The sequence below is a fragment of the Oncorhynchus tshawytscha genome, linkage group LG11 (assembly GCF_018296145.1).
Source record: "Oncorhynchus tshawytscha isolate Ot180627B linkage group LG11, Otsh_v2.0, whole genome shotgun sequence".
Lineage (NCBI taxonomy): Eukaryota > Metazoa > Chordata > Actinopteri > Salmoniformes > Salmonidae > Oncorhynchus > Oncorhynchus tshawytscha.
This window is the reverse complement of record NC_056439.1, coordinates 22226746-22248816: the sequence shown is the minus strand read 5'-3', so window position 1 is coordinate 22248816 and position 22071 is coordinate 22226746. Positions and strand designations below refer to the sequence as shown.

General features: G+C 41.6%; 2 protein-coding genes across 2 annotated transcripts in view; both read right to left on the bottom strand.

Annotated features, from left to right (window-relative positions):
* Positions 1-50: 50 nt before the first annotated feature.
* On the bottom strand, positions 51-2382 carry sstr1a (somatostatin receptor 1a). Its single transcript, XM_024437049.2, has one exon. The coding sequence runs from the start codon at positions 1938-1940 to the stop codon at positions 834-836; it is 1107 nt and encodes a 368-aa protein (XP_024292817.1). The 5' UTR covers positions 1941-2382; the 3' UTR covers positions 51-833.
* A 4274-nt stretch (positions 2383-6656) lies between these two features.
* Positions 6657-22071, bottom strand: part of ttc6 (tetratricopeptide repeat domain 6) — a 28659-nt gene continuing 13244 nt past the window's right edge. The window contains exons 23-31 of the mRNA XM_024437048.2: positions 21892-22032; positions 20528-20641; positions 19250-19369; positions 18497-18570; positions 17157-17367; positions 11460-11612; positions 9472-9645; positions 9066-9291; positions 6657-6984 (exon numbers count right to left, since the gene is read on the bottom strand). Coding sequence (XP_024292816.1) covers positions 6851-6984; positions 9066-9291; positions 9472-9645; positions 11460-11612; positions 17157-17367; positions 18497-18570; positions 19250-19369; positions 20528-20641; positions 21892-22032 — 1347 coding nt within the window. The 3' untranslated portion in view covers positions 6657-6850. The remainder of the gene's footprint in view (positions 6985-9065; positions 9292-9471; positions 9646-11459; positions 11613-17156; positions 17368-18496; positions 18571-19249; positions 19370-20527; positions 20642-21891; positions 22033-22071) is intronic.

Here is a 22071-nt window from a genome sequence, read left to right as displayed (position 1 = left end):
GCAAAAACTGGTTGAATCAACGTTGTTTCCATAAAAACATTTTTGGGGGTTTAAATCAAAGTGATGACGTTGAATCAACGTGGAAAACTGATTGGATTTAATCAAAAGTAATCAATGTCAGCGAATTTAGTGTCGTATTATTACAAATCTAATGACATGAGGACATTTTTGGTTGATTGCATGTTTCATTCAACAACCAATTGAAAACTAGACGTTGAACTGACGTCCGTGCCCAGTGGCTATTTTCTACAAATAGCTGAGTAAATCTGCACCAAAGATAAGAGGACAGCGGATAAGAGATAGCTGGGCTGCTCTTTCCGGACCAGGATGTGGTTGTTTTGCTAAAGGTGAACAAGTGTTCATGTTGCTCTCTGCCTGAGAGATTTAAAAGCGAAGATCACTGATGCTGTTTTAACTTGAATTTGCGCAATTAATAATTCATCATAGAGACTGAGTATGAATCTGAACTCAAACTGCACATCTTGGTTTACTCTCCAAGATATCTGCAATAGATTAATCATAAGCAGCACTGTCTAACACTTTTTCGTATGTGCTCACACAGTGGAAATAATATCACTCCGGAAGCCTCTAGTAGTGCCAGTCGGTTTCAGCTCTGTGGGCGACTTGTCCTAATTGGAGGACTATTACGCACAGTGCCAACTTGTAATAATACGAACAATAATAAGACATTTGGATTATTTAACATTTTAATTGCGTTCAAATAGTTGCAAGTAAACAACATTAATACATATCGAAGTAACCGCCTAGTAATGAGCGAAACACTCAGTGGTAACGTTTATGATTTTTGTTCATTTCATCATGTCCATATGCTGCTACAGTGTCGTTGTCCTAGAAGTACAGGTTCCATTTCTATACGTGCTATCACATTCCATATTGTCCGGTTGAAATTCATCCACACTGTAACCACGACTTTTCAGAGCCGTGGCATAGTAATCTATTGGTTCTTCCGTTGCATTGTCCATCCAGCGCAGGCACAAAATTCTTTGGAACGAACGTTTGAAATTGTCTGATAAAAATCCGTACAGTATAGGGTTGGCGCAGCTATTTGCGTATCCCAGAATCACTGCGAGTTGCATGAGTGTTGCGTTATGGTGCTTCACGAAGACATTAACGAGCTGTACAATGTGAAAGGGCATCCAACAGACGACAAACACGGTCACCACCATCATCACCATCAGAGTGATCTTTCTCTCCGACTTCTTACGCTGCTGCCAACCTGCCTTCAGTGCCACCACTCTCATCTTGGCGATGATGAGGATGTAACACATACAGATAGCAATGACTGGGAACAGAAAGCCCATGAGAAAGGCATAGACCACAAACACAGCCATCCACTGGTTCACTGGCTTTGGCATCTGAATGTTGCAAGCGACCGAACCGTCCAAGTTTGGAACGGTCGTGGAAAATATAATAATGGGCAAAATGACCAGGATAGAAAACATCCAAACCCCAAAGTTGACTATTTTAGCTATTGTGGGTCTCCTGTACCGGGAGGCTTTGATGGGGTGCACAACCGCGATATATCGGTCTATGCTAAGTACAGTTAAGCAGTAAATACTGGTAAACATATTAATAGCATCAACACTTAGAACAAGGCGGCAAAGAAGGGAGCCGAAAGGCCAGTGGTGAAGGAGTGAAGATGTCACCAAGAAAGGGACACTCAGCATAAGTAACTCGTCCGCTATGGCCAGATTCAGAATGTAGATATTTGTTGCAGTTTTCATTTTGGCATATCTGAAAATGACATAGATAACCATAGAGTTCCCGCACAGTCCGACCAAACAGACAACCGAGTAAATGAAGGAGATGAGGATTGCGCTGCCTTGAGACTCGCTGTACGTGTCGTTCCCAGACGAGTTGTTCGTTAGGAAAAAACCGTCCTCCAGGGTTAGATTCCTGAAAGAGCTGTTGGGGAGCATTTTGGCTGTGTTTTTCCAGAAGAATCCTCAAAAAATTAGGCCTATGTCTTCTGTTAAATAATACATTTCAATCAGTGCGACTGTCCAGGGAACCCATCTCCTCACGGGAGTTGCTCTGTGCTGTGGCGCGCAGACGGTGCGTTGTTTCAGGACCATGGATAGCTACTGATGATCTAGTCATTTCAGAGACGCAACGTCAGACGTTGTAAAATGACGTTGTGTTGGGGTCATAGCCTAGGTCCTAATCGATATAAACCACTATAACCTAGAATAGGAATCTGTTATCGAGCGTCATAACACCCACATTCAATTTCAACTGATTGATTGGTAAATTGCTGCAGTCTTGTGTCTTTTGATGACGATGCACAATAGTTAAATGTTCCCCAGGTTGTTTTCGTCGTATCAGCAATTTCACAATTGAATCAAACACACACTCAGCACTACTGAACATTTATGAGACTAATACAATTGCATAAATTGTGGACTGACATACAGTGCCTTCAGAAAGTATTCACACCCCTTGACTTTTTTTCACATTGTGTTACAACCTGAATTTAAAACTGATTAAATGTTTTTTTTTTTGGGGGAGTCACTGACCTACACACAACACCCAATAACGTCAAAGTGGAATTGCATGTATGTTTTTAGAAATTAATAAAAAATGAAAAGCTGAAATGTCTAGAGTCAATAAGTATTCAACCCCTTTGTTATGTCAAGCCTAAATAAGGCTAGAGCTTGAAGAATTTTGAAAAGAATAATGGGAAAATGTTGCACAATCCAGGTGTGCAAAGCTCTTAGACACTTACCCAGAAAGACCAAAGGTCTTTTCAATGTGTCCTTATGGATTATTGTGTGTAGATGGGTGAGAAAAAAATCGCTTTAATACATTTTTAGCTCAGGCTTTAACACAACAAAATGTGGAATAAGTCAAGGGGTATGAATACTTTCTGAAGGCACTGTATATTGTGATATTTAACAAAAGCGATGTGTCATCTTTGGGATTTTCATCTAAAAATTAGAATCAAAACGAAGACCTGGCAAGTGTCGGCTACAGACGAAAAAGATAAAGTCTTCCTTTTGAAATAGGTGGGCTGTCATCCCAACTGGAACTGAATTATTACAGATGACCAAATCACAAAGAATATCCACATCACAGGTGAAGGTCATATCATTCATTTATGATGAATGAAGAAAATCAATCAAAGTGCGTCATACTCAGATCACAGAATGTGGCCCTCTGGTACACAAACAGATGAGAGAATCACTGAAAATCTAAGTAAGTAAATAGAGTTTCATTAGGAAATCCAAATGCAATATCCGTGCTGACAAAGTTGGATAATGGAGCAGTTGCTCGCTCTAATGTGACAGCTTGATGTTTAATCTTGCACAACTGACCAAATGTCCAAGAGACATTAGATGCCACCCACTGGTGGCATTTTCACCCAACTTTTAATTTAAATCCAATGACATGGTTCTAATGGTTGTTGAATTCATGTTAGTTGATAACGCAACCAAATGTATATTGAACAAAAATATAAACGCAACATGCAACAATTTCAAAGATTTTACTGAGTTACAGTTCACATAAGGAAATCAATCAATTTAAATAAATTCATTAGGTTCTAATCTATGGATTTCACATGACTGGGAATACAGATATGCATCTGTTGGTAACAGCAAGCTTAATTTTTTTTTGTTTAAATAAAAGGTAGGGGCGTGGATCAGAAAACCAGTCAGTATTTGGTGTGACCACAATTTATCTCATGCAGCGTGATACATCCTTCATGAAGAGTTGATCAGGGTGTTGATTGTGGCCTGTGGAATGTTGTCCCACTCCTCTTCAATGGCTGTGCGAAGTTGCTGGATATTGGCGGGAACTGGAACGCAGTGTCCGTACACATCCCAAACATTCTCAATGGATGGCATGTCTGGTGAGTATGCAGGCCATGGAAGAACTGAGACATTTTCAGCTTCCAGGAATTGTGTACAGATCATTGTAAAATGGGGCCGTGCATTTTAGTATGTTTTTAAAAAATTTAACCAGGTAGGCAAGTTGAGAACAAGTTCTCATTTACAACTGCGACCTGGCCAAGATAAAGCAAAGCAGTTCGACACATACAACAACACAGAGTTACACATGAAATAAACACACATACAGTCAATAATACAGTAGAACAAAATAAAACAAAAAGGCTATATACAGTGAGTGCAAATGAGGTAAGTTAAGGCAATAAATAGGCCATTATCATGCTGACATATAAGGTGATAGCAGCGGATGAACGGCACAACAATGGGCCTCAGGATCTTGTCACGGTATCTCTGTGCATTCAAATTTCCATCGATAAAATGCGATAGTGTTCTCTTTTCCGTAGCTTATGCCTGCCCATACCATAACCCCACCATCACCATGGGGCACTCTGTTCACAACGTTGACATCAGCAAACCGCTCACTTACACAACGCCATACACGTGGTCTGCAGTTGTGAGGCCGGTTGGAAGTACTGCTAAATTCTCTAAAACAACGTTGGAAGAGAATGGCAAAGAAAGTAACATTCAATTATCTGGCAACAGCTCTGGTGGACATTCCTGGAGTCAGCATGCCAATTGCACGCTCCCTCAAAACTTGAGACATCTGTGGCATTGTGTTGTGTGACAAAACCAACACTTTACATGTTGCATGTATATTTTTGTTCCGTGTAAATCAAAACTAGACGTTGAACTGCCGTCAGTGCCCAGTGGGCAGTAAACAGAGTAAATTGTACAAAATATGCAGCGTTTTATGAGCAATAACTAACAAGGTTTAGATTTCCTCAGCTAGACAGTATTTGAATTAATTGTGAAATTGTAAGAGCTCAAGATGGAAGTAAAATAAACATGTTCCATTAGAATGCAACAAACAATGTTGGATTGGAAAACAAAAGATTCTCCTCTTTAAGAAACACAATTCATTCAGTTGGGTCAGCCATATCATTTTTGCATGCATTGTTTTCAGAGAATGACTGCATGATTGCCCTTGAAATGCAACAGGCCATACACACTGTCTCAGTGTGTAAGTGGAACAGATGGTTGTGTTCATACTCCTCTCTCCTTTATTACTCCTCTCTCCTTCATTACTCCTCTCTCCTTCATTACTCCTCTCTCCTTCATTACTCCTCTCTCCTTTATTACTCCTCTGTCCTTCATTACTCCTCTCTCCTTCATTACTCCTCTCTCCTTTATTACTCCTCTCTCCTTCATTACTCCTTTCTCCTTTATTACTCCTTTCTCCTTTATTACTCCTCTCTCCTTTATTACTCCTCTCTCCTTTATTACTCCTCTCTCCTTCATTACTCCTCTCTCCTTCATTCCTCCTCTCTCCTTTATTACTCATCTCTCCTTTATTACTCCTCTCTCCTTTATTACTCCTCTCCTTCATTACTCCTCTCTCCTTCATTACTCCTCCCAACCTCCCCCCCAAACCCTCCCTCCCGCCCCTGGAGACACGCCAGTTCATTTGGCAGGTGTTTTTTATACTCCACAGGCCTCCTCTTTCCTCTCTCTATATAGCTCCTGTTTTATGGAGACTGACTCAGCTGATTTGGATGGGCAAGAAATAACCCAGGTCCTTAACTGGGAAAGAGCTCCAAAGCCAAGGAAATACTACCTCTGTGTTTGTTTGTTGGAATACTGTGTATGCTGAGACAAAATGGTCTCTCTCTGATTCAATCACTGGCACTGCAAGCAGTTAATAACCTCTCAGGGGAATTCATGAAGGGAGATATTGAACTTGGTACAAAGCAATTCAAACAACCTCAAAAAACGTGATTTTTCTGTGTTTTATATATACTGTATTTCCACACTGTGAAATTGTGAACATTTTGATAATACCCTTTTAGTGTAAAAGCTGTTTGAAAAGACCGCCTTTTCAGGGTGTTTTGCATGGGTGGAGTTTTGGCCTGCCTGGCGACATCACCAGTATAAGTTAATAGACCATTAACAAAGAGAGTTTCAAACCTCTCTGCCAATAACAGCTAGTTTTCAGGTTACATATGTAACAGTTAAGAACGTGCCCATAAGCTCACTTCACAGCCTGCTTGAAATGTTGCTGATGGAGCAATCCAATTGGTACCTTCTGTATAGCTCAAACAGTCGGTACGTTGTCAAAGAGGACGTTCACGTGTGTTTGCGAGAAGAGGATCACTGGTTGGAGCACGGTATGGGGACAGGAACATTGGAGCAAGATATACCGTGAGCTGCAAACTGATGTCGGTTTCACTGGTGGTCAGTTTCACTGGTGCCGTAACCCGGATTGTGTGTGACTAAGGTACTAACAGACACAAACAGATGGAGACAGATCCATAGTGGTCCAACCCCCCCTCCCCCATTTCATTGTGGGGGACAACAATCCCAGTAAGGTACTTAAAGATGCTTTTTAAAGGTTTTATATCATTTCAGTCAGTAGTAGTGCTCACGAGCCAAAACGGGTCCCTGAAAATTGTGCACAATTGTGTAGAACGTCATCAATTGCATTTGATATGTTACGTCCTGATTATTATTATTTTTTTTTAATAAATCAAATTCCAATTCATACAATATGTTACAAATTTCAATGTGCCAAAGATCCTGTTCAATCTATTTAATTGTTACCCAGAAACAATTTGATATTGAGATAAAAATGTCTGCATTGGCCCTTTAAGACAGGATTGCACATTAAAGACTACTCATAAAACACTCATGTGAATGTCATGGAAGTTTTATTAAACATATAACAACAAATATAACAAATATTGAAGATTCTGATGCCCAATATATCACAAAGTACACACTTTGATGAACAGCATATATTTCCTCAGTCAACCATAACATGTCATGTTGAGTAGCATCATAAGGAAACAGATGGTATAGTATTGCTAATATGGGATTGGCTCATCTCAGCCCTCCAGTGCCTCTTGGAGTTCCACTGCTGTTCTATAGTCCTGCATCGCTTGGTCAGTCAAGCCCAGGTGGCCTCTGACATCAGCACGGAGCTTGTAGACCAGGGCATCGTTGGGCTGGAGGAGAAGAGCTAGGGAATACATACACTTTAAGACCAAGACCAGAAAGTTTGAGGGTGTCTATTTATAGCTAGCGATAGTATTTCTAGTCATGACACATTCCTTCTCCACGTACACTTTATGAATCGGACGGTCTTGGTCTCAGCTAAAACAACTAATCAAATTAAGATTTGATTCAGTTCCATGCAATTACTCTTTTAACAATACATTCAAGCCGGTTACAACACCTAAAAAAACAAACATTCATTCATTGAATCAGTGGAACTGTACTAACTGAACTGATTTTCTCTAAATCATAAGCACCACAGAGTTGGTTCCATCAACACCCACAATGATTCCATTTGTTGGATGAATCCTCATGCTCATTCTGTCCTGCTGAAAATCTATTATTATAGGTTTGTATCATCACCATGGAAACTCAAGCTGCCTCTTGTCTCATGAAAAATAAGTGGCCTTCTTCTTGGTCTTGGTGTTGTCTGTCTGCCAGTAAGGGGTGTCACTGCACTGTGCCGCTGTCCTTTGCTTTGTTTAATTGGGTGTTTTCATTTCCAACTATTGGCCAGTTATTTTGACACCCAAAACAAAAAGAGAGAAGGTTTTCAGACCATGTTTTTGACTGTCTCTCGGAGTAACGGCAGCAGGGGGAAGTAATCTGTAGACTAGTCTTCAGAGACGGTGGTGCATATTGTGAGAGAGTGAGTGAGTGAGTGAGTGAGAGAGAATATGCCTTGTCTGTACAGAGGTAAGATGGTAGGCTAGCCTGTGCCTAAAATTGACTTTACAGTTTGTAACACCAGACATGACAATGTTGTCCTATATACAATACAAGTGTGTAATAATGGTACCAGAAAGAGTCCCATCAGCAGTGTGTAAAACATAACAGCCCTGCTGACTAGTGCTGAGTGTTTCGTGCTTTTTGAGGTCGGTTCGGTTTCGGTTCGATTATAAAATTGAAAAAAGTAGACATAACATTTTTTTTAGACATTAAACGCACTATGCATTATGTGGGTTGAATGATGTAACACCACAGAATACAATGAATAAAAGTCCCATGATGGTAGTGACTGCCCACTACTACATTTATTCACATTACATTAATAAATTAGTTGTTTTATTTGAGGACATTATTTAACTCCAAGTCATCATCTCATATAGAGCTGTTGTCTAACAGAAACACTATTTTGTAATTCTTCAAAGTAAATAAAGCATACTTTTATGACTACCGAATACCAACTATCAATCACTTAGATCATGTATTTTCAGACTCGCAAAGTAACTGCTTTCTCTACCCTCTCGATCACGAGTTCTCTCTTCTCTCAGTCTCGGTGTCTTCTCCGCACAGACCAGACATGTTGAAGTGGCCGCTCAATGTATTATGGTATTTGTAGTTAATTACTACGTTTTCTGTGCTAAACTATGTATAATATTGGCCTGTTGGAAACTACAACATCACACAGTTTAGGCTGGATCTGATTTATCTCTACAGAAACTGCACATCATGCTCACAGAAAAAAAGCGAACTAAATGGAATTCAAATAACTGAAATGACATCGGTCAATTAGCTGTATAAAAAAAAGAACCCGACATTACGGTTAATCGCTCCGCACTACCGCTGACAGAACAACAGAGATGCTGTCCTAGCCACCTGCCGGGTCAAACGTTCATCACCCAGGGTAAATGAAAACCCTATCATTGTCCACAGTTACTGAATCTTATCTGGGAATCAACTCAATTCAGAAAAAAAACGTATTGGCTCAGTTGTCTGGAGCATGCAATGGTTGTAGGTTTGATTCATTACCACATAGCCTACAACACAACGCAATACAACAACACAATGCACTCAATCAAATATCCTCGAGACAGACTGATTTAAAGACATTAATTAAGTGCTTAATACAACAACAAAATGACACTACAGTAAGATTCAACCATCTGACCTCGGAACGTGTTACAAGTCTCTGTACAATACCTAGCACACATTGGACTGAGAAACTCTATCCAGCAGGAAACACATTGAGACACACACAAGGGCAGCCCTCCGGGAACAAAAGAACGAGTGGTAAAAGGCTGTTGATTGCTGCTCACTGCTCACCTTGACTGAGGTCCTTCTCTGCATTCCTGTACTGGCGCAGGGAGCTGTAGAGATTGGCTCGGTTGAAGAACACGTGTGAGGAATAAGGGTTGAGTCTCAGGGCCTCAGAGAAGTCCTGGAGGGCCTCTGGAACCTTCCTCAGCAGAGCCCTGGTGATGGCCCGGTTCAGCACCGCAGACTCATCCTCTGGGTCCAGCTCAAATGCTTGGCTGTAGTGCTCACAGGCCTGGAGGATCACCAGCCAGGAGCACACAGGAAGGAGAAGAGCGACGAGAGTGTATGCATACAGTGAGACCCATCCTATAGGAAGTGTAAAACAGTTCCCCGCTCCGTGGATGTGAACTAGGTTTTACACTTGAAAATGACAGTACATCAGAATAAAATCCATTAGAGTGAAATATTTTACCTGTTCAAACTGCCTGTTGTAGAAGTAGAGGTTAGCAGCATTGAAGAAGGCAAGGGCGTACTTGGGGTTGAGTGAGATGGCTCTCTGGTAGTCTTTCATGGCATTGGCTTTGTCCCCCATGAACTGGTTGATCACCCCTCGGTTAGTCAGCAGCTGATCTGACACAGGATGGTGCTACAGAAAGGCCAGGCCAGGGTCACAGTTAATAACACAGTGAATACAATTAAAGTTGGAAGTTTACATACACTTAGGTTGGAGTCATTAAAACTAGTTTTTCAACCACTCCACAAATTTTTTGTTAACAAACTATAGTTTTGGCAAGTCGGTTAGGACATCTACTTTGTGCATGACACAAGTAATTTTCCAACAATTGTTTACAGACCACGCAGCCATCATACCGCTCAGGAAGGAGATGAGTTCTGTCTCTTAGAAATGAACGTACTTTGGTGTGAAAAGTGCAAATCAATCCCAGAACAACAGCAAAGGACCTTGTGAAGATGCTGGAGGAAACAGGTACAAAAGTATCTATATCCACAGTAAAACGAGTCCTATATCGACATAACTGGAAAGGCCGCTCAGCAAGGAAGAAGCCACTGCTCCAAAACCGCCATAAAAAAGCCAGACTACGGTTTACAACTGCACATGGGGACAAAGATCGTACTTTTTGGAGAAATGTCCTCTGGTCTGATGAAACAAAAATAGAACTGTTTGGCCATAATGACCATCGTTATGTTTGAGGAAAAAGGGGGATGCTTGCAAGCCGAAGAACACCATCCCAACCGTGAAGCACGGGGGTGGCAGCATCATGTTGTGGGGATGCTTTGCTGCAGGTGGGACTGGTGTACTTCACAAAATAGATGGCATCTTGAGCAAAAAAAAGTATGTGGATATATTGAAGCAACATCTCAAGACATCAGTCAGGAAGTTAAAGCTTGGTCGCAAATGGGTCTTCCAAATGGACAACGACCCCAAGCATACTTCCAAAGTTGTGGCAAAATGGCTTAAGGAACTGAAAAAGCGTATGCGAGCAAGGAGGCCTACAAACCTGACTCAGTTACACCAGCTCTGTAAGGAGGAATGGGCCAAAATTCACCCATCTTATTGTGGGAAGCTTGTGGAAGGCTACCCGAAACGTTTGACCCAAGTTAAAAAATTTAAAGGCAATGCTACCAAACACAAATTGAGTGTATGTAAACTTCTGACCCACTGGGAATGTGATGAAAGAAATAAAAGCTGAAATAAATCATTCTCTCTACTATTATTCTCACATTTCACATTCTTAAAATAAAGTGGTGATGCTAACTGACCTAAGACAGGGAATTTTTATTAGGATTAAACGTCAGGAATTGTGAAAAACTGAGTTTAAATGTATTTGGCTAAGGTGTATGTAAACTTCAACTGTATATATCTACGATACAACATCTCCAAGTTATTATTATAAGGCATAACCAAGGCATCATCAAGCTTGGATTATTATAATCAGCTGCGTAGTGCTATGGCAAAAAACAAAACATGCGTCCAGTAAGGTCCCCAGGCCTGAGTTTGGGAAATCCTGCTATAAGGGATGAAACACTGAATACAGCAACACTAGCAGTCTTACTCCAACAACTTGCATTCTATCTCCTGATTGACTGGAAACAAAACACCAACCACATAGCTATAATACATCATGTCCAAGTAATTTGCTGAAACGCTGAATATGGCAGTACACACCGGCAGTATGTCTTCCCTCAGTGTACTCAACAGCTTGCATTTTATAAACATGGATTAAACACGCTGTCCTGACTGAGTGGAGGACATTCAGCCAATTATCTTTCTTCACAGTGGCCATCCATTACTGAAACAGGAAACTGCAATTCCCCACGGGATCCACATTACATACCAGGTCCAAACAATCACAGACAAAATGTGACTTTTATCTCATTACTAACCAGCCTACTTAGAACTAACATCAATGGGTTTGATGCTGTATGTAGCCAATGTGGTACCTTCAGAGCCATGTTAATGTCTTGGAAAGCAGCATAGGTGTTTCCCATCTGCAGGTTGATGACAGCTCTCCCCTCAAATGCCTTCCAGCATTTGGAGTCAATCTCTGCTGCCACTGTGAACTGGTTCCAGGCTCTTTGGAAGAAACCGAAAACCTGGAAAAGCAGATGGACAGATTGGAGTTATGTACCAAGTTTGAAATTGCCAACTGCTAAAGCATAAATTTAAACAGTGAAAATCAATTTACATTTAACAAAATGCTGGGATTGGTTTGCTATTTTTAAACAATGGCAGTTAAACAAAATGACATGTTGACAGCTGTCTTCTTATTAAAAACATTATAGAAAGTTGCCTGTTTTCTTTTTGCCTAAATGCGGCAAATGCAAATCTTAGCAACACGATTGGAGTGAGTACAAGGATAGATATTGGTCACAAAATGGAGACACAAGAAGGCTATTTTATGTACATACAGTGCCTTGCGAAAGTATTCGGCCCTCTTGAACTTTGCGACCTTTTGCCACATTTCAGGCTTCAAACATAAAGATATAAAACTGTATTTTTTTGTGAAGAATCAACAACAAGTGGGACACAATCATGAATCATTGGGCGTTCAAAATTATTCAGCCCCCTTAAGTTAATACTTTGTAGCGCCACCTTTTGCTGCGATTACAGCTGTAAGTCACTTGGGGTATGTCCCTATCAGTTTTGCACATCGAGAGACTGACATTTTTTCCCCATTCCTCCTTGCAAAACAGCTCGAGCTCAGTGAGGTTGGATGGAGAGCATTTGTGAACAGCAGTTTTCAGTTCTTTCCACAGATTCTCGATTGGATTCAGGTCTGGACTTTGACATTCTAACACCTGGATATGTTTATTTTTGAACCATTCCATTGTAGATTTTGCTTTATGTTTTGGATCATTGTCTTGTTGGAAGACAAATCTCCGTCCCAGTCTCAGGTCTTTTGCAGACTCCATCAGGTTTTCTTCCAGAATGGTCCTGTATTTGGCTCCATCCATCTTCCCATCAATTTGAACCATCTTCCCTGTCCCTGCTGAAGAAAAGCAGGCCCAAACCATGATGCTGCCACCACCATGTTTGACAGTGGGGATGATGTGTTCAGGGTGATGAGCTGTGTTGCTTTTACGCCAAACATAACGTTTTGCATTGTTGCCAAAAAGTTCAATTTTGGTTTCATCTGACCAGAGCACCTTCTTCCACATGTTTGGTGTGTCTCCCAGGTGGCTTGTGGCAAACTTTAAACGACACTTTTTATGGATATCTTTAAGAAATGGCTTTCTTCTTGCCACTCTTCCATAAAGGCCAGATTTGTGCAATATACGACTGATTGTTGTCCTATGGACAGAGTCTCCCACCTCAGCTGTAGATCTCTGCAGTTCATCCAGAGTGATCATGGGCCTCTTGGCTGCATCTCTGATCAGTCTTCTCCTTGTATGAGCTGAAAGTTTAGAGGGACGGCCAGGTCTTGGTAGATTTGCAGTGGTCTGATACTCCTTCCATTTCAATATTATCGCTTGCACAGTGCTCCTTGGGATGTTTAAAGCTTGGGAAATCTTTTTGTATCCAAATCCGGCTTTAAACTTCTTCACACCAGTATCTCGGACCTGTCTGGTGTGTTCCTTGTTCTTCATGATGCTCTCTGCGCTTTTAACGGACCTCTGAGACTATCACAGTGCAGGTGCATTTATACGGAGACTTGATTACACACAGGTGGATTGTATTTATCATCATTAGTCATTTAGGTCAACATTGGATCATTCAGAGATCCTCACTGAACTTCTGGAGAGAGTTTGCTGCACTGAAAGTAAAGGGGATGAATAATTTTGCACGCCCAATTTTTCAGTTTTTGATTTGTTAAAAAAGTTTGAAATATCCAATAAATGTCGTTCCACTTCATGATTGTGTCCCACTTGTTGTTGATTCTTCACAAAAAAATACAGTTTTATATCTTTATGTTTGAAGCCTGAAATGTGGCAAAAGGTCGCAAAGTTCAAGGGTGCCGAATACTTTCGCAAGGCACTGTAAGTATGTCTGACCAGGTATGGTCAGTATGTCTGACCAATTGATGTAAATCCACCCCCCTTTCATCCTATCATAAATAGCGCAACAAGAGCCAGAAGTGGTCTGCTCCTCAACACTCAGCAATATGGCAATTAACATTAATTAATTTACAATGTACAGTAAATGTATAATACGTGAGGGTACACGCATTACACAATACACTTGGCTTTTAAGGACTATTCACATTGACCAAAATAATGTCAACTACCTACTGCTCTCCAAGTAGATTCTACTTTGAATAATACATCTGCAGAGCTGTGTATACCCATGTGACAAGTTCAGGTTCAGGGTTAGGGTTGTGATTGAGGCTAAGGTTAGGTTTGAACCAGGATGTGGACATGAAGCTAGGGTTAGAGTTAGGTTAGAGTTAGAGTTGAGGTTAAGGTTAGGGTTGGGGTTGAACCAGGATGTGGACATGAAGCTAGGGTTAGAGTTAGGTTAGAGTTGAGGTTAAGGTTAGGGTTAGCGTTGAATCAGGATGTGGACATGAAGCTAGGGTTAGAGTTAGGTTAGAGTTAGAGTTGAGGTTAAGGTTAGGGTTAGGGTTGAACCAGGATGTAGACATGAAGCTAGGGTTAGAGTCAGGGTTGAGGTTAAGGTTAGAGTTGAACCAGGATGTGGACATGAAGCTAGGGTTAGAGTTAGGGTTGAGGCTAAAGTTAGGGTTGGGGTTGAACCAGGATGTGGACATGAAGCTAGGGTTAGAGTTAGGGTTGAGGTTAAGGTTAGAGTTGAACCAGGATGTGGACATGAAGCTAGGGTTAGAGTTAGGTTAGAGTTAGGGTTGAGGTTAGGGTTGAACCAGGATGTGGACATGAAGCTAGGATTAGAGTTAGGGTTGAGGTTAAGGTTAGGGTTGAACCAGGATGTGGACATGAAGCTAGGGTTAGAGTTAGGGTTGAGGTTAGGGTTGAACCAGGATGTGGACATGAAGCTATGGTTAGAGTTAGGTTAGAGTTAGGGTTGAGGTTAAGGTTAGGGTTGGGGTTGAACCAGGATGTGGACATGAAGCTAGGGTTAGAGTTAGGTTAGAGTTAGGGTTGAGGTTAGGGTTAGGGTTGAACCAGGATGTGGACATGAAGCTAGGGTTAGAGTTAGGTTGAGGTTAAGGTTGAACCAGGATGTGGACATGAAGCTATGGTTAGAGTTAGGTTAGAGTTAGGGTTAGGGTTGAACCAGGATGTGGACATGAAGCTAAGGTTAGAGTTAGGGTTGAAGCTAAGGTTAGGGTTGAACCAGGATGTGGACATGAAGCTATGGTTAGAGTTAGGTTAGAGTTAGAGTTGAGGTTAAGGTTAGGGTTCGGGTTGAACCAGGATGTAGACATGAAGCTAGGGTTAGAGTCAGGGTTGAGGTTAAGGTTAGGGTTGAACCAGGATGTGGACATGAAGCTAGGGTTAGAGTTAGGGTTGAGGCTAAGGTTAGGGTTGGGGTTGAACCAGGATGTGGACATGAAGCTAGGGTTAGAGTTAGGTTAGAGTTAGGGTTGAGGTTAAGGTTAGGGTTGAACCAGGATGTGGACATGAAACTCGGGTTAGAGTTAGGTTAGAGTTAGAGTTGAGGTTAGGGTTGGGGTTGAACCAGGATGTGGACATGAAGCTAGGGTTAGAGTTAGGCTAGAGGTTAGGGTTAGGGTTGAACCAGGATGTGGACATGAAGCTAGGGTTAGAGTTAGGGTTGAGGTTAAGGTTAGAGTTGAACCAGGATGTGGACATGAAGCTAGGGTTAGAGTTAGGGTTGAGGTTAGGGTTGAACCAGGATGTGGACATGAAGCTAGGGTTAGAGTTAGGGTTGAGGTTAGGGTTGAACCAGGATGTGGACATGAAGCTATGGTTAGAGTTAGGTTAGAGTTAGGGTTGAGGTTAAGGTTAGGGTTGGGGTTGAACCAGGATGTGGACATGAAGCTAGGGTTAGAGTTAGGTTAGAGTTAGGGTTGAGGTTAAGGTTAGGGTTGAACCAGGATGTAGACATGAAGCTAGGGTTAGAGTTAGGTTGAGGTTAAAGTTAGGGTTGAACCAGGATGTGGACATGAAGCTAGGGTTAGAGTTAGGTTAGAGTTAGGGTTGAGGTTAAGGTTAGGGTTGAACCAGGATGTAGACATGAAGCTAGGGTTAGAGTTAGGTTGAGGTTAAGGTTAGGGTTGAACCAGGATGTGGACATGAAGCTATGGTTAGAGTTAGGTTAGAGTTAGGGTTGAGGTTAAGGTTAGGGTTGTGGTTGAACCAGAATGTGGACATGAAGCTAGGGTTAGAGTTAGGTTAGAGTTATGGTTGAGGTTAGGGTTGAACCAGGATGTGGACATGAAGCTAAGGTTAGAGTTAGGGTTGAGGTTAAGGTTAGGGTTGAACCAGGATGTGGACATGAAGGTAGGGTTAGAGTTAGGGTTGAGGCTAAGGTTAGGGTTGGGGTTGAACCAGGATGTGGACATGAAGCTAGGGTTAGAGTTAGGTTAGAGTTAGAGTTGAGGTTAAGGTTAGAGTTGAACCAGGATGTAGACATGAAGCTAGGGTTAGAGTCAGGGTTGAGGTTAAGGTTAGGGTTGAACCAGGATGTGGACATGAAGCTAGGGTTAGAGTTAGGGTTGAGGCTAAGGTTAGGGTTGGGGTTGAACCAGGATGTGGACATGAAGCTAGGGTTAGAGTTAGGTTAGAGTTAGGGTTGAGGTTAGGGTTGAACCAGGATGTGGACATGAAGCTAGGGTTAGAGTTAGGGTTGAGGTTAGGGTTGAACCAGGATGTGGACATGAAGCTATGGTTAGAGTTAGGTTAGAGTTAGGGTTGAGGTTAAGGTTAGGGTTGGGGTTGAACCAGGATGTGGACATGAAGCTAGGGTTAGAGTTAGGTTAGAGTTAGAGTTGAGGTTAAGGTTAGGGTTGAACCAGGATGTAGACATGAAGCTAGGGTTAGAGTCAGGGTTGAGGTTAAGGTTAGGGTTGAACCAGGATGTGGACATGAAGCTAGGGTTAGAGTTAGGGTTGAGGCTAAGGTTAGGGTTGGGGTTGAACCAGGATGTGGACATGAAGCTAGGGTTAGAGTTAGGTTAGAGTTAGGGTTGAGGTTAGGGTTGAACCAGGATGTGGACATGAAGCTAGGGTTAGAGTTAGGGTTAGGGTTGAACCAGGATGTGGACATGAAGCTATGGTTAGAGTTAGGTTAGAGTTAACCAGGATGTGGACATGAAGCTATGGTTAGAGGTTAGGGTTAGGGTTGAGGTTAAGGTTAGGGTTGGGGTTAAACCAGGATGTGGACATGAAGCTAGGTTTAGAGTTAGGGTTGAGGTTAAGGTTAGGATTGAACCAGGATGTGGACATGAAGCTAGAGTTAGAGTTAGGGTTGAGGTTAAGGTTAGGGTTGAACCAGGATGTGGACATGAAGCTATGGTTAGAGTTAGGGTTAGGGTTGAACCAGGATGTGGACATGAAGCTATGGTTAGAGTTAGGTTAGAGTTAGGGTTGAGGTTATGGTTAGGGTTGTGGTTGAACCAGAATGTGGACATGAAGCTATGGTTAGAGTTAGGTTAGAGTTAGGGTTGAGGCTATGGTTAGGGTTAGGGTTGAACCAGGATGTGGATGATGGACATGAAGCTAGGGTTAGGGTTTGGGGTTAGGAGGTTAGGGTTACCTGGAAGTTGTAGGCCAGGCAGATGCGTGCGTTGGAGCAGAGGGGGTTGAAGTGCAGGGCGGAAAGGAAGTCCCTCTGAGCCTGTTTGGTAGCATGGGTGTGGCCGTAGTCCATGCAGGCGTTGCCCCGCCCCACGTAGGCATCTAGGAAGAACGGGCTGATCTGCATGGCCTGGCTGTAGGCTTCTACTGACTCCTGGAGCTGACCCAGCCTAGAGGACACACCCAAGCACGCATGCACGCACACACAGGTCATAGAGTTCATTATAAGATGTTGTTAAAGCAGTATGCTCTTAAAATTCATTCCCGTAGAAAATAAACTTCACCACCCATCTAACTGGGCACATGAAAGATCCTGTGATGAACAGTAATTGTTCAGGCTAGCGGATGAGCAATAACCACTACTCTACTCCACGTCCATTAACACTCTCCAAATGACCACAGTTCCCAAAGGAGTTGGTGCACCCCAGTATATGTGCTCTGGGTCAATACCATTACCTATAATACCCCCATTCTAAAACATGTCTCATAAGGGGGAATGACACTGTCAGGAAGATCACACCTTTCAATAGAGCATGTCTGAATGACCTCGCTGAGTGCTGCTCCTCTACGTGTCTCTTTTTCTCAGAAACGCTCTCGGTTTCTTTTTCTCTCCCCCAACTCTCTGAGAGCCATGTTTTAGCTCAGCGTGAACAACCTGCTTTCAAAACGGTTTTGAACATTCCCTCAGCAATTTGAAAGATGTTAAAAGGCCCAATGGGATTTCTCTGTGAGAACCTCTCTAAATAGATATTCTGTTTTCTTATTCTATGTTCTGTACACAGGGAGAGTAGAGAGACAGTCTGGATGATTTCTGCTGTTCCCAACACTGGTAGCCTGATGACAACGTGTCCAACAGTAAGGTGAGAGACTGTCTTACACATTCAGCGTGTTTCAAGGATTTGCCCTGTGGGTCAATGTTGCAACACTACATTGATTTCCCCATCTTCTTCATACATCATGACCACTTTAGAACAATAACCCTTAAAGTTATTAATTGAAATCATAAATTATTCTTCATAAAAGGTCATGCAATGTTTATGGTCTTGCCTTCAGGCAACATACAAATATTAATTCACTATTAACGGCAGCATAAATTGGATTTTCCGACTGGAGGCCTAACTGGAAATTATGAAAAACAAGACAAAAAGGCAATGAATAGCATGGTTTGGATAACAATTTGAGATACTGCATGGACTATACTATCTAACCCTGAAAGTAGAGATGCTTGGGAAGAATAACATGTCCTTGGGTGGGGATAAGGTGTTAGGGTGTCTATACTGAGTGTGTGAGGGGAGAGACCTGTGATGGTAGACTCCTAGGGCATGGTAGATGGTGGCGTCCTCTGGACTTCTCAAGGAGGCAGCTTTGAAATCCTGCAGGAGAAAAGAAGAAGACACCATGGATGAACAGATTAACAGGTAGAAGATGATTGTGGTGCTACCTAACACATTACTATGTGATACTGCTATGTACACTCCAATGGTATCATGGCATGAATAGGAATAAAGAAACAGAGATATGCAATCAACGCTAACCCTGCTTGTGATGAATGATTGAACAATGTGAGATAACTCATCGCCTATGGCGAATGCATACAATCTATCTATCTATCTATCTATCTATCATGTCCTAGCATATACAACCTATCTACCATGTCCAATAGTAATACTTACAACCTATGTCCCATAGTCTCTTTGTCTAATTCATACAACCATTCTACAGATGCAGGATCTTAATGAGACAATTCGCTCCACCAGGAAAATAATCCTGCAGCAACAGGAAATGTGAAATATTATGTGGATTATAATTAATGGACATTTTTGTAGGGGTTGATACATTTTTCATAGGCGGAAATAAAGTCTGACATTTCTAAGTGTGGAAAGTGAATTGCAGGAAAGTTGTCCTGCAAAAGGGTGATCAAATTGAGATCAGACACCTGTACCATGACCCAAAGTCTCTCTGTCTAATATATCTGTCCGGCCTGGGATCAGTGAGTTTGAGTGTTTGCACAGTGAACAATGCCTGTTGACGATCCTAGCTACAGGACACTACCTGTAAGGCATTGTGATGGTCACTCAGCTCCACGTAGAGAAGGGCACGATTGATCAAGACCTTCAGGTCAATCTCCTTCTTGCTGGGAAGGAGGAGGACAATCCCATAGTCTCTAAGAGCCTGAAAGATCAATAGGAAACAACAGCTATGACAATAAACAACCGATGTACTAGCAGCAAGGGACATAAACACATGTATGTAACATACATACAGGAGCATGGACAGGAGCATAAACAAGATGTTGGCTGTGGACGAATTAAAACACATTAATTATAGATGGTTGGAGCACTTCTTTCCTAACACAAACCCCTCCCTTACTGAAAAAACACACACAAAATCTTAAAAGGTGTTATTTCTATAAAGTGACAGTATGCTGCTGTATTCTGATTACTGTAAAAGCTTGTACTGTGACCACAATTGGGACTGAGCCTTAAATGGGATTTGAACTCACAACCTCTCGGTCGCTGTGCAACTATACCATCAGATCTGTGAGTGTGGAAAAGATACAGTCCACAGAATTATTGACAAGAATGCATTTCTGCCCTTTCTTAAAAGCTGCCAAGAATAACGTAAATAATTGTCCAATTATCACCACCAACGTAAAACTATCAGAGCTCAAGGACACTTGACATAGTATAGTGTACATTAATTATTTGGGGGTTTGAACTTGCAAACTCTTGGTGGAAGTGCATCGATGTTTCTGCAGTGCCACCAGCTTCATACTTATAGCTTTGAACATACACTGAGTAAACCAAACATTAGGAACACCTTCATAATATTGAGTTGCACCATGGCCTTTTGCTCTCAGAACAGCCTCAATTCTTTACAGTGAACAATCATCACTGCAGCCTCAAAACTTTACTTTAACATTTAAAAAAAAAAGTTATCTGTAACCAACAAATGCATATCTGCATTTCCTGTCAAGAAATCCATAGATTCGGGCCTAATGAATTTCTTCTGTATCTCAGTAAAATCTTAGAAATTGTTGCATGTTGCATTTATGTTTTTGTTCAGTATAATAAGCGCATCTAAAGTATCCTATAACTTTAAATGCAATTGCAACTGAGGCATGCTAACTTTATTTGCAGGCCAAAAAGTAGCCTAACAAAGTGCATCACGATTGACAAAAAATATATAACAAAACACTATGTCACATGTGAAGTGCTCCATAAATCTGAAATCATGTGATTTTCCACATGTGAAATCATGTGGTTTTCCCATAAGGGCGCTTTAGAAACAACAAACGTGAAAAGAAAAAAGAGAAAACCCAAACCTGACCAATTCATATTCCTTGAGTTGCTGATAACACACTCCACGGTTGTAGTGTGCAAATGAGCAGGTTTTGTCTATCCTCAGGGCCATGGTCAGGTCCTCCACGGCCCCTTTGTACACCTGAAACAAAAGCATTCTAAATTTAAACACAAAGAACACTACTGAACATTGCACACAGTCACGCAGCTCTGCTCACTCTCTATGGCTGAGTGCCAGAGGCAGAGAGTGAAGTAGTCAACTGAACTGACAAGAGTTCAACAACAAAAAAGTGTGGTGGAAAGACTGAAAGGCCAAACACATAATAAGAAAAGAAAATGTTTATCACAGAGCCTTGGGACAATACAGTTGGTTGAGGTTTCTCACTGAGGCCAATATGACACATTATCTCAGTTGGTAGAGCATGGCACAATGCCAGGACCTCCCATACGTAAATGTATGCACGCTTGACTGTAAGTCGCTTCAGATAAAAGTGTCTGCTAAAATCCCAAAATGATATTATTATATTATCAATCTTCACACAACTCTTTATATCCTGTTTCAATAACCGGATGAAAGAAGGCAACGCTCCTCTCAAAGTTAATAACCATCCTAGAAATTCATGTAAAAAATCTGATAAAACTGTTTATTTATACCTCACAAAATGAAAATAATAAAATGAATGTCAATGGCAATATTGATAACTCACTATTCTTAATCTAGCCATGAACAATAAGAGCTTTTATTACAGGACCCTATCTGCCCTCATTGGACTCTATGACCACTCTTTCACAACAGTAAATGGTGAGTAAAAAAAACATAGAAGAGATACAATCTCTCAGCCACTTTCAAGTGGTGAGGTGAATCATCCTACTCTGCATTGCAATCATAGACAACATTACATTCATAGAGGTGGTGTATTGGAAACGTTATTATTCAGAATAACCAATCAAATTCATTCCAAAGAGGGGTGATCACTTGAATGAACAAATAGTAATTGGGTTACTGCCCTCTAAAGAATGTGATTGGCTAATGAGAGGCAAGGCGGAAGAAGCAAAGAGTGATGGATAGCTGTGTTGCCTGTGTGAATGTGAAATAAACGTCACACCCTGATCTGTTTCACCTGTCTTTGTGATTGTCTCCACCCCCCTCCATGTGTCACCCATCTTCCCCTTTATCCCCTGTGTATTTATACCTGTGTTCTCTGTTGGTCTGTTGCCAGTTCGTCTTGTTTGTCAATTAAACTATTGTTTATATTCGACGTGGTCTGCATCTGGGTCTTACCTTCATACCTGATAATAAACATATTCCGTTGTTCTCGGAGTCATCGGTAAAGTACCCAGCATCTAAGATGCAACAATAGACTACAAAGGAAGGCATCCCATTTATCTCACCTTCAGGTAGAATTTGAGTGCTCCTCTATACAGGTAGACTCTGACACTCTTGGGCTGGATCTTAATGGCTTCGTTGCAGTTCAGGATGGCCTTTGAATAGCGCCCTTTAGCGCCATAGAAGGCTGCACGGCTCAGATACACCTTGAAATTTAGACACAATGTACTCCATTCACAACAATT

Coding starts and splice junctions, on each gene's coding strand:
- sstr1a (XM_024437049.2), bottom strand. CDS start 1,940: ATGCTCCCCAACAGCTCTTTCAGGAATCTAACCCTGGAGGACGGTTTT.